At 45.3% G+C, this 12,291-nt stretch overlaps 1 protein-coding gene across 2 annotated transcripts in view; it reads left to right on the top strand.

Annotated features, from left to right (window-relative positions):
• The window catches only part of bola3 (bolA family member 3), a 25,428-nt gene that overhangs the window by 876 nt on the left and 12,261 nt on the right, over positions 1–12,291 (top strand). The window contains exons 2-4 of one of the 2 annotated variants that reach the window (XR_004414502.1): positions 503–629; positions 1,711–1,799; positions 2,978–3,806. Coding sequence is in view for 1 of the 2 variants with exons in the window: in XM_033035859.1 (XP_032891750.1) it covers positions 503–629; positions 1,711–1,799; positions 2,978–3,040 (279 nt within the window). In the remaining variant the exon portion in view is untranslated. Of the gene's footprint in view, positions 1–502; positions 630–1,710; positions 1,800–2,977; positions 3,906–12,291 lie in introns of those variants that run through there. The other variant, XM_033035859.1, reaches the window with a different exon arrangement.

The raw sequence follows: 12,291 nt of genomic DNA, 5'->3' as shown, positions 1-12,291 counted from the left end.
GGGGGGAGAGAGGAGAGGAGGGGGAGAGGAGAGGAGTGGGGGAAGAGGGAGGAGGAGGAGGGGGAGAGAGGAGAGGAGGGGGAGAGAGGAGAGGAGGGGGGGGAGAGGAGAGGAGTGGGAGAGAGGAGGGAGGAGAGAGGAGGGGGGAGAGGAGAGGAGGGGGGAGAGGAGAGAGGAAGGAGAAGAAGGGAGAGGAGGAAAAGAGAAGACAGAGGAAGGAAAGGGGGGAGAAGGGGAGGAAGGAAAAGTGGGGGAGGGAAGAGGAGGAAGGGAAAGAAGATGAAGAGGGGCAGAAGGGGAGAAGAGGGAAAGGAGAGGGAGGGAGGATGAGGAGGGGAGGTGAGGGACGGACGGATAGGGCGTGTGCATGGGAGGAGGAGAGGTGGGGAGAAGGGTATTTACCAACTCATCTATCATGAATATCTTTGCCTGTTCCAATATTAACTGTACACAGAAATGTGAAACTGATCTGATAATTAACTGACTGCATTTCCCCTCACAGACCCTTGTACTCACCGCTACGATGAGAAGGATCTTTTCGACACAACCCAACGGCGAGGTCCGTATTGCAAATATTTTGAAGAAGACATTTCCACAAGCTTCAGTGGTCAAGGTTGTGGATATTTCAGGCAAGTATTGAAAATAAAAGACACTAAGTGCTGGAGTAACTAATAGGTCAGGCAGCATCTCTGGAGAACATGAATAGGTCCGTGTGCTTGGTCCCATGGAGCGGCGCCTCCTCCAAGCGAGCCTCAGGCTGCTACAGGCCTTCCAGCTGTTGTCTTCACCTGGATCAGGGGTGGGGAACCTTTTCATGTTGGAATGCCGTATTAAGTTAGCTGTAATCTAATAAGGCTGCATCCAAGAAACTTCAATTACATATACTTCAAAATGTACATTATTTTGTAAAAGTCTACCTACTATGTACTCACTTCAAGAACATGAAAAAAGTTTGTTAATTCTAAAGTTAACTAACCTTTTAATGACTTTGTTGCGACTGCTTTCTGGAGTCTAGAGTCACATTAGAACTAAATCATCAGCATAACAGGTATTAAAATAGCCCTCATGACTTACTAATGTTTTAATTGTGGCCGTCAGTCAGGGAGGATTATTTAGTTGAATCTTCTTTTACTCTTTGGTATTTTAAATACGTTCATTTTAAGATAAAAATAAAAATAATAAAAGACGAACAAAAACATATTAATAAAAATAAAAGGATTTGTTCTACAAAATTTGGATTAATTCAAAAGGCCGCACTTAATGGTCTAGCAGACCGCATGCGGCCTTAATGCTGCAGGTTCCCCACCCCTGACCTGGATCATTCTGCGAACCTTTGGCAAAACAAAGCTCAGTACATGTGACAATAATAAACCTAAACCTTTTCAAACGTTGGAGAATTTTGGAAGATCTCACGCATCTTTTTTGCCACTGGGTTGTAGGACATCAGGGTGATTTTTCATTAAAGACACAAAGAACTGCAGATGCTGGTTTAACAAAGACTGATATGGATAGGTGTCGGAAGACGAGTCCTAGCCTGAAATGCTGCCTTTCCATGTCTTCCAGAAATGCTGCCTGAGTTACTTCAACACTTTGTGTTTCTTTAATTCCACAAGATTGACGTACATTTTCTCATGATTACACTGAGGTTGGATAAACACATACTGAAGGTCTTTCACTCCCCCTCTTTCCCCATCATTTTCCCCCACACAGGAGGTTGTGGATCCATGTATGAAGTTCATGTTGAATCAGTGGAATTTAAAGGAAAACGAGTTGTGCAACAGCACCAGATGATCAACCAGGTACTGGGTATCCATGGGATGTGGGAGGAAACCCACGCAGTCACAGGGGGAACATGCAAACTCCACACAGACAGAACCTGAGGTCGGGATTAAAGCCGGGTGTCTGATGCTGTGAGGCATGCAGCTCTACCAGCTACGCCACTGTGCTGTCCTATCACAGCTAGCATGCCTTTATGAAGCAGAAACAAGATAACAGTAAACTGTTTATTAGGAAAGTGACAAGCGCAGATACAGGATAACGGGTAAAAAGGTAAAGTTGAATAAAGTCCAATTAAAAATAATTTGAATGTCACTACTAATGAATCTGCTCTACCCTGGTGTACTAAACCATAGCAATTGACAACACAAGGACTGCAGATGTTGGAATCTTGAGCAAAACACAAAGGTGCTGGAGGAACTTAGCATGTCAGGCAGCGTCAGTGGAGGGAATGGACAGGTGACATTTTTGGGTCGGGATCCTTCAGGCCATTCAGAACTGTAATAATTAGTTAGCTCTGATGTTTGGCTCCATAGCTTGTTCATTCATGGTGGTACCAAAGGGAGAGATACTATCTTTCAAATGAAACGTAGAGCCTGTCAGCTCCATCTGGTCCTGCAAACCCCACTGCTTTCTTGAGGTGAGCTATTACCAGTGTTTCTCCTTCAGTTTCTCACCGACTGTCTGGTCATGATCACTGTGTAGGGTGCAGAGCAGCTGACACAGGTAGACTAACATAATGAAACAAGGAACTTCAGATGCAGAAACAAGATGCTGGTTTGCACAATAGGACACAAAGTAACAGCGGGTCAGACAGCATCTCTGGATTGGTGACTTTTCGGGTCAGGGCCCTCCTTCAGTGTGAAGAAATGCTGCCTGACCCGCAAAGCTACTCCAGCATTTTGTGTCTTTCTAAGGAACTTAATGTGCTGGTTTACAAACGATGACACACAATGTTGGAGTAACTCAGTGTAACTGCTGACCCACTGAGTTAGTCCAGCATTTTGCATCTTTCTAAGAAACTTCAGATGCTAGTTTACAGAAAAGACACAAACAGTGCTGGAGTAATTCAGCATCACTACCTGACCCACTGAGATACTCCCGCAAAGATACTTGTCTCTTTTGTTTTTAAAGACTAATGTATTTGTCTTTCTGCTGAGGAGAGTGCTACAGCTTGCAGTTTCTTCGTTCTTTATTCCAGGCGCTGAAAAATGAAATCCAAGCTATGCACGGACTGAGGATATTTACCGCTGTTCCTAAGTAGCGTGACGGAGTGGAGAGGCGTCGGCAGAATGGAGCAGAAAGTGGACCAAACCGAATCGAGACTGCGGCCAGTGCGTGAATTGTACGGGTCTGAACAGGGAGGAGATCTTGTTGTGTGCTGGGAACATCTACCCCAGGACCAGACACATTAATTACTCTGTTGTACTCGAGACTGATTGTCCACTAGCACCTCAGGGTATTAATAATGAACTGTACCAGATCTACTGTATAAGTGAAAAAGAAAACCCCTTAAAAAGAGAGTATATTCTAAACACCATGTCACTTCTCTGGGTAGCAGACCAGGAGCGATATTCTTTGCACTGCATACAGTAGAATACAAATGGTGATGCTTGGAGCTGCTGGCAATGTGCAGCAGGCAATTCAGCTGCTGAACAGGGAGAACACAGGGTAATGTTTTCAGCAACAAGAGTTATCGGTCAGTCTAAAATTAACTGGCTGGATGGGTGGGGCACTATCATGCAAAGGCACCAGTGAGGAACACTGACTGTATCTCAGAGACAAGATTAACAGGGTTACGATTGCATGGATCAGACAGATGAACAGGAGCCAGCCACATTCATGACTTATGCTCTGTATCCACAACAGGAACTGCCTGTTCAAACTAACCTCAAACCTGAGCCTGTTTATTTTCTCTTTCCAGAACCGCTCATTTCTAATCTGCTGATTTCTACTGTGTTTTACTGCCAACTAATGATAAATATGATTTCATTTAAAGCTTGGATAGGCATTAGAAACATAGAAAATAGGTACAGGAGGAGGCCACTGCCATTCATTGTGATCATGGCTGATCATCCACAATCAGTAACCCGTGCCTACCCTCCTAATATCCCTTGATTCCGCTAGCCCCTAGAGCTCTAACTAACTCTCCTTTAAATTAATCCAGTGAATTGGCCTCTACTGCCTTCTGTGGCAGAGAATTCCACAAATTCACAACTCTGGGTGAAAAAGTTTTTTCTCATCTCAATTTTAAATGGCCTCCCATTTATTCTTAGACTGTGGCCCCTGGTTCTGGACTTCCCCAATATTGGGAATATTTTTGCTGCATCTAGCTTGTCCAGTCCTTTTATCATTTTATATGTTTCTATAAGATGGGAGTGGCTGCGCTGCCTTGCAGCTGCGGCTCGCCTGCAGTCCGTTTGTCTTTTCTGTTTTTTGTTTTCTTTTGTCCTGTTTTTGCGGTTTGTTTCAGTTTGTTTGGCTGTGGGGGGGTGGGTGTGGTGTGTTTTTTGGCTCTTCCTTCGGGGGGATGCGACTTTTCCTGCCGTATCTCCGTGTCCGTCTGCGCTGAGGCCTATCGCGGAGCTGGCGGCCTCCAACTGCGACCGACCTCGAGGCTGTGGAGCAAAGCCAGGACTTACCAACGCGAGCCTGGCCGACTTCGGGGCTGTGGTTGCGGTGCGACACAACTTCCGACCCGACTTTGGAGCCTCGGAGGCTCGGCCGCGGGCCAGTGGGCCAGTGGACGACATCATCGGGAACTCGAGTTCTGTTTTCCGGAGCTCCCGCAACTACAGCTGCGTCCGCTGGACTGGAGGACGGCAGCTTCGACCGCCCCGGGCCGCGGAGTTTGAACCGGCCCGTTTGCGGAGCTCGGATTCAGCCTGCGGGACTTACCTACCATCACCCGGCGGGGTCATAACATCGGAGGCTTGGATTGCCTCAGCGCAGAGGGAAAGCAAGGAGGGAAGAGACAATGACTTTGGGACTTTAAACTGTGTTGAGTGTTTGTTATTTATTCTATGTTATGACTGCAGGCTAAACCATATTGTTTGTTTTGTTTTTGTCTTTTGTTTTTACCTTGTTTGGGATGTGTTTACCTTGTGTGGGACTAAAGATGGAAATTAGCTACTGGCTACAATCTTGCATATTACATGTAAATGTTTATTAATATGCACTGTCCCTAATAAAATCAATTCAAATTCAAATTCAAGATTCCTTCTCATCCTTCTGAATTCCAGTGAATACAAGCCAAGTCTTTCCAATCTTTCCTCATATGACAATCCTGCCATCCTGGGGATAAACCATGTGAACATACGCTGCACTGCCTCAATAGCAAGGATGTCCTTCCTCAAATTAGGAGACCAAAACTGTGCACAATACTCCAGATGTGGTCTCACCAGGGCCCTGTACAACTGCAGCAGGACCTCTTTACTCCTATACTCAAATCCTCTTGTTATGAAAGCCAATTAGCTTTCTTCACTGCCTGCAGTACCTGCATGTTTACTTTCAGAGTCTGGTGTACAAGGACACCCCGGTCTCGCTGCACTTCCCTTTTTCCTAATCTGATACCATTGAGATAATAATTTGCCTCCTTGATCTTGCCGCCAAAGTGGATAACCTTACAACCTCCAAGCATCCTCTTCGCAGTTCACACTGCCACCCAGCTTCATGTCATCTGCAAATTTGCTAGTGTTACTTTTAATTCCATTATCTAAATCATTCATGTATATTGTAAATAGTTGAGGCCCCAGCACCGAGCCTTGCGGTACTCAACTCGCCACTGTCTGCCATTCTGACAGGGACCTGTTTATTCCAACTCTTTGTTTCTTGTCTGCCAACCAATTCTCTATCCATGTCAACACCCTATCCCCAATAACATGTGGTCTAATTTTGCCCACTAATCTCCTGTGGGACCTTATCAAAGGCTTTCTGGAAGTCCAGATACACTCCGTCCACTGCCCCTCCTTCATCCATTTTACTTGTCACAACCTCAAAAAATTCCAGAAGATTAATCGAGCAGGATTTCTTCTTCATAAATCCATGCTGACTTGGACCAATCCTTTGATCTGGTTAAGTTGCACTGACTGAACAGGTTAAGACACGGGCACTTGATCTGCCTGTTTACTCAGACGAGAGAAGTGAATGTGGTTCGTTTCTTTTGTCTATTGGTAGGTTTGGGAAAAGTAATTGAGTGCTGGAGCGCATAAAAATAATGTGATGGTATTTGAACAGTTTAGATATTCAATATTACAAAAGGCTGCATCAGTATTTTGTTTAAAAACTTACCATGAGGGCTGCACAATGACGCAGCTGGTAGAACTGCTGCCTCATAGTGGTGCAACTGGTAAAGCTGCTGCCTCACAGCGCTAGAAACCCATGTTTGATCCTGACCTCGGGTGCTATGTGGAGTTTGAACGATTTCCCTGTGACCTTGTTCGTTTCCTCCCGCATCCTAAAACCGTGCAGGTTTGTCAGTTCATTGGTCTTTGTAAAATAGTGTAGGAGGTGGATGCGAAAGTGGGATAACATAGAACTAGTATGAACGGGTAATTGATGCACTCGGTGGGCCATAGAGCCTGTTTCTATGGTGTATCTTTAAACTGAACCAAACTAAATTTGTTTTCCTTGGTCATCATTATTGGTAGGCTTGTGTGGGGGTTATCTTTTATCAGGAGACTTGAGAATGAGGCTGTTGTTATTGAGTCGCTCTTTTTACTGTGGCCATGTCACTCATCTTGGGGCATTAAATACTCTCAGAGATTACCACCTCTCTCTCCCCTCTATTATATAAACTCTTGTGAAGAGATGGCGCTTCTCTTATTTAAAAATCATTTTCCTCTATGAACAGAATAACACACACTCAGCCCCAAAAGCACATCACTAAACGAGATGTCAACTCCTTGAATGAGAAAGAACGGCAAGATGGAATCTTCAGGAAAGTCAGAGGCATTTTGAACAAGCTTACTCCAGAGAAGTTTGACAAGCTATGCCTTGAGCTCCTCAATGTGGGTGTAGACTCAAAACTGGTCCTAAAAGGGATCATTTTACTGATAGTCCAGGTCGCCTCCCCCGTGGCCTAACATCAAGGATCGACGCGGTCTTTCCCGGAGACACGCCCGGGGCTTCAGCGGCGGGCGCAGCGTGGACTCTCGGCGTGGAGCGGGTGAGCCCTCGCTGGAGGGGAGCGCTCCGTTTCGCTGACCCGGGGCAGCCGGCAGCCTGAAGTCGCAGCCTGAAGCCGCGGTCTGCAGAGCTCCAGCTGGTGCGGCGTCTACAGCCCGGGATCTCACGTTGGGGACCCGGGGGAAGAAGAAGCCATCACTGCCGGCCCGCGGCCGACTTCTACCGCGGGTCCGGCATGGACTTACCATCACCCCTGGAGGGGAGCTTCGACCGCCGGCCCTGCAGTCTATGGTGCTTCTGGCTGCGGCGGGGACTTTAAATCTTGACCGCCGGCCTGCGGCCTACAACAACTTAAAGCCGCGGTCTCCGGTGAGGAAGAGCCGATCCTGGACTGACTCTGGACTCTGGTCCTGACCACGGGGGGGAAATGGAGGAGGACTGGCCAAATTTTGTGCCTTCCACCACAGTGATGAATGCTGTGGTGGATGTTTGTGTTACAGTTTTATTGTGGTTGTGTGTTCTTTATTATTGTATCGCTGCAGACAACCCAAATTTCCACCAGCCTGGCTGTGTGGCAATAAATTATATCTAATCTAATCTAATCTATGTCTGACACTACTCAAGCCCAATTCAATGACTAACATTATATTCCTCTTCCATTTTAAGGAGCTTTTAGTACAGGTGAGTTACGGGCAGACATGGGTCAGTCGTTCAGCCCCATAGAGTCACTGAGGTGGATGTTATCTTGAATGTACAATCTTGTGGGCTTTTTGAGAATTGAATGCTGTCTGTTATCAGTGGCCGCAGGCTGCTAAAGTTGAATGAGAGAGAGATGAAAAGTCACAGTGTTGGAGCGCACAAATATAACGTGATGGTCTTTGAATTCTTTAGATATTCAATACTACAGAAGGCTGCATCTGTATTTCATTTAAACAGTTAACATTCCTTAACTTTTTAAATGCCATTTCCAGTGTAGAACTGTATAGAGCTTTTTAAGGAGAGAAATAATTAAAATGTGCGTTGCCCTCAGAGTTAAAGTGTTTTGATCGTAAAGTTAATTTAGTTTTATCGTATTGAAATATGTGAAAACTATTTTTAATGCATCAGTCAGTGACACTCCTCCCATATCAGTGAGATTGACAATGTTAAACTGTTTCAAGGAACTGCAGGTGCTAAAATCTCGAGTAAAATACCAGATGCTGGAGTAACTCAATGGGTCAGGCAGCATCTCTGGAGGTCATGGATAGGCGACGTTTCGAGTCCCAATCCAGTGATGCTGCTTGACCCGCTCATTTACTCCACCACTTTGCATCCTTTTGTGTATTAACCAGCATCTGCAGTTCTTTGTTTCAACATTTTGACTGCGTCATCTATCTTTGCCACTCTTCAACCTCTGATCCCAGTGTAACAACATGGCTGGAACTGTATTTTGCACGTCCCTTTTTGTTTATTTCCTGGCGTGATTGCCAAGTACACCCTGGATTAAATCAGGCATGGATTAATAATCAGTGTCCCACAGTGAGACTGAATTAAAAGACAATGACATTTAGTGCAGTATCAGAATGCAACCTCCAGAGGATGCTGTTGCCAAAGAAGTTAATCAGAAGTTTTACTTTCATTGGTGGAAGGATGGATACTGTAAGTGGAAGGGTGGCTAGCAGACAGATCTCAAATAAAGAACCAAGAATAGTCTAGTTTCGTTAGACGTTAGAGATATAATGTGGAAACAGGCCCTTTGGCCCACTGATTCTGTGCTGACCAGCGATCACCCCATACACTAGCACTATCCTACACATTAGGGACAATTTACAATTTTACCAAAACCAATTAACCTACAAACCTGCACGTCTTTGGTTTGTGGGAGGAAGCCGGAGCACCCGGAGAAAACCCACAGGGTCATAGGGTGAACATACAAACATCCATACAGACAGCACCCATAGTCAGGATTAAAACCGGGTGTCTGGCATTGTAAAGTAGCAATTCGATCGCTGCGCCACTGCTACCCAACGTAGAACAGTACAACACAGGAACAGGCCCTTTGACTCACTACTGAACAAGTTGCCGAGGTCAGGATCGAACCTTGGTGTCTGGCAGTACTCTACTGCTGTGCCACTCTGCTGCTCATGACCAATTTTTTAAAATTCTTCCCACAGCAATTGTAACTGCAGATGTGTAGGTGATGGAACTGGATACTGCATAAGATCAAAATGCAAACATTCTCTGGAGTTGCTGCCTGACCTGAGTTACCCCACCAATTTGTGCCCTTTTGTAAAAAAATAAAATGCTGGAGGAACTCAGCAGTTCAGGCAGCATCTGAGGGGGGAAGTGGACAGCCAATCTTTGGGTTGGGACCCTTCTCCAGACTGAGCGAGATCATATTGATAATTGCTCGTTTCTAAGCTTCAGTCTAGTTTCAGTAAAAACACTGAATCAAGCACTTGAAACAACTACATTTTATTTTACCAAAAGCGTGTCACAGATCACACACTGTACCTATCCCACCACGGATTTGATTCTCGCTCAGACAGAGGCACTCCAGAAGTTCACGCAGTCCCGAACGCACTTCCAGAAGATCGACGCCGAGCCTGGTGGTCGCGGACTTTTATATGTCCCGGGACCTCGAGGGGCTGAACCACATGGGGGTGGTCCCTCAATAACCCAATTACAGATATCGATTAACCCCATACATAACAGACATTTACCTAACCCAATGATACAACAGTTCAATCCATTGTATTCAAAACGGATTTCGAGATGAAATCAACTTGGAAACATTTACCCAGATTTACAGAAAGCCCAGACATGGCTCAACACCTCATCCAATCAACACTTGGCAAAGTCACATACAACAAATAATCCTCCGTCATTTTGGCCACCTCCAATGTGACCCCACCACTCGCCACATCTTCCCATTTCCGCCCCTGTCTGCTTTCCGCAAAGACCGCTCCCTCCGTAACTCCCTGGTCAATTTGTCCCTTCCCACCCGTCCACCCCCTCCCCGGGCACTTTCCCTTGCAACCGCAAAAAGACTTCTCCAATTTCAGGTAGCCCTCTGGCACCTCCTCTTCCTTTCTTCTTCCCGCCCCCCACCCCACATCAGTCTGAAGAACGGTTTCCTGATCTTCCCATTCTTTTCTAGCAAACTGTATCTAAGCTCCAGACACTCTGGCACCTCTCCGCAGCTTGTCCCAGCTCTGCAGAGAGTAATTCCAATTTGACCAAATCTCCCAGCAACCCTGAAACTTAACCCCATTTTGAAGTCGTAGCTGCTCCAATTTAGCCTGGATTAACAATATGATCATCGCTTTATTTTCAGAATGAAAATATTTCTAGTGCCTTAAATTTGTAACATTAATGAATGAGTGAATGAGATTCTTAATTAGTATGGGTGTCAGGAGTTATGGAGAGAAGGCATGAAAATGGGGTTGAAATATCGATCAGCTATGGTTGAATGGCGGAGTGGACTTGATGGGCCGAATGGCCTAATCCTGCTCCGATTACTTGTGAACTTATTAGCGCATCACAGCTGTAAATTGGCACTGTCTGACGGGAGAGGCAAGGAACTGCAGATGCTGGAAAATTGAGTTAAACGCAGAGCTGAAGAAATTCAGTGGATCGGGCAGCATCTGAAGAAGGGTCTTGAACAGAAACATCGCCGGTCCATTCCCTCTATAGATATTGTTTGACCCGTGAGTACCTCCAGCACTTTGTGTTTTACTATCTGATTGGATTTGGCAATTTTGAGATGGCTGTTGTGTTTGTATGAAATAGTCCCCTCTTGCCGTCTTGGTTCAATGGAGTGAAAGGCCTCCACTAAAATGACCTTCACTTTCAGACCTCATTGACCCCAGGAACCTACATTAATTATTTGCCAGTTTATCGATTCAGCAGGGCAATGCACCCGTTCACATGCACTCAGCTCATAATGTTAGATTTGGTCTGAAGATGACTGATTTTTACATACGTTTAACCTGCCCCAGAGCTACACACTAACACGTTAACATTCATCTAAATCAAAATAGTGTGATTTCAGAAAATGGATTTCTAATCTTTAAAATATAGGGTGGCACAATAGTGGAGAGGTAGAGTTGCTGCCTCACAGCACCAGAGACCCGGGTTCAATCCTGACTCCGGGTGCTCTCTACGGAATTTGTACATTCTCACTGTGACCACATGGGTTTTTACTGGGTACCCTGGTTTCTTCCTACATCCAAAGATGTGCAAGCTTGTATGTTAATTGGCTTCTGTAAATTGTCCCTAGTTTGTAGGTTAAAACTGGTGTACGGGTGATTGCTGGTCAACGTGGACCGGTGGGCCGAAGAGCCTGTTTCCACGCTGTATCTCTAAACTAAGCTATATTTCTTGGATTCAATCTGTTATTTCATTGATGTGCAAAACTAATCGTTATTCTCACATGGAAATGCACCCCATATTTCCCCAATCTAACCTTGAAAGCCTTCATAGCCTGCTATTGATGGCCACCTCTCTGAAACATTATTAAAACTGTGTTATTATTTTAAAAACTCAACATGGACAAATTTAAAGGAAAAAGAATCACATGGTGGAATTCAAAGCCTTTTTGTGGAAAAATGGTGCAGAAGAGATTAACCTGGATGTTAACTGGGCTTGCAAACTTGCGCAATAGGGGGTGGATGTGCAGGCTGGGTCTTTTCTTGCGCTGAGAGGTGACTTTATTGATCATGAGCGGCATGTAAGTCTGCTAGCATTCACACATGTACACTCTGAGTGTTTGTGTGAGCATTCACAATCTTTTCCCCCAGGATAGAGGATTCTAAAACTAGGGGGCATGGGCTTAAGGAGAGAGGGGAGAGATTTAAGAAAGACCTCAGGAGCAACTTTTTCACTCCGAGGGTAGTCCGTATCTGGAAAGAGCTGCCAGAGGGACACAATTATGACTTTTAAAAGACATTTGGACCGATATATAGATTGGAATGTATGAGAGGGCTTTGGGGCAAATTGTACTAGCCTAGTATGGCAACTTGGTCGGCGTGGGCCGAAGGGCTTGCTTCAGTGCTGTAGAGCTCTCTGACCAATTAGTGCCTCCTCCCCCACCCCATCACCAGATTAACTGATTGCATGTCATACAGTCCCCTCCATAATGTTTGGGACAAAGACCCACCAAATGGGGGTACTAAGTATAAGCACAGCTGTACTTTCTACATGGTGAAACCAAAATGTATAAAAATGGCCTTTAATAAAATCTGACAAAGTGCACTTTAACCACATGTGATTTTTGTTCTATTACAAATCTCAAATTGTGGAGTACAGAGACAAATAAATAAATGATGGGTCTTTGTCCCAAAGATTCTGGAGGGCACTGTATGTGTTGTTTTGGGGGGTTGCTGTGCAATGCGATTCTTGATAAAG

The sequence above is a fragment of the Amblyraja radiata genome, chromosome 17, assembly GCF_010909765.2.
Source record: "Amblyraja radiata isolate CabotCenter1 chromosome 17, sAmbRad1.1.pri, whole genome shotgun sequence".
NCBI classification, from domain to species: Eukaryota; Metazoa; Chordata; class Chondrichthyes; order Rajiformes; family Rajidae; genus Amblyraja; species Amblyraja radiata.
This window is presented reverse-complemented; position numbering and strand designations above follow the sequence as displayed.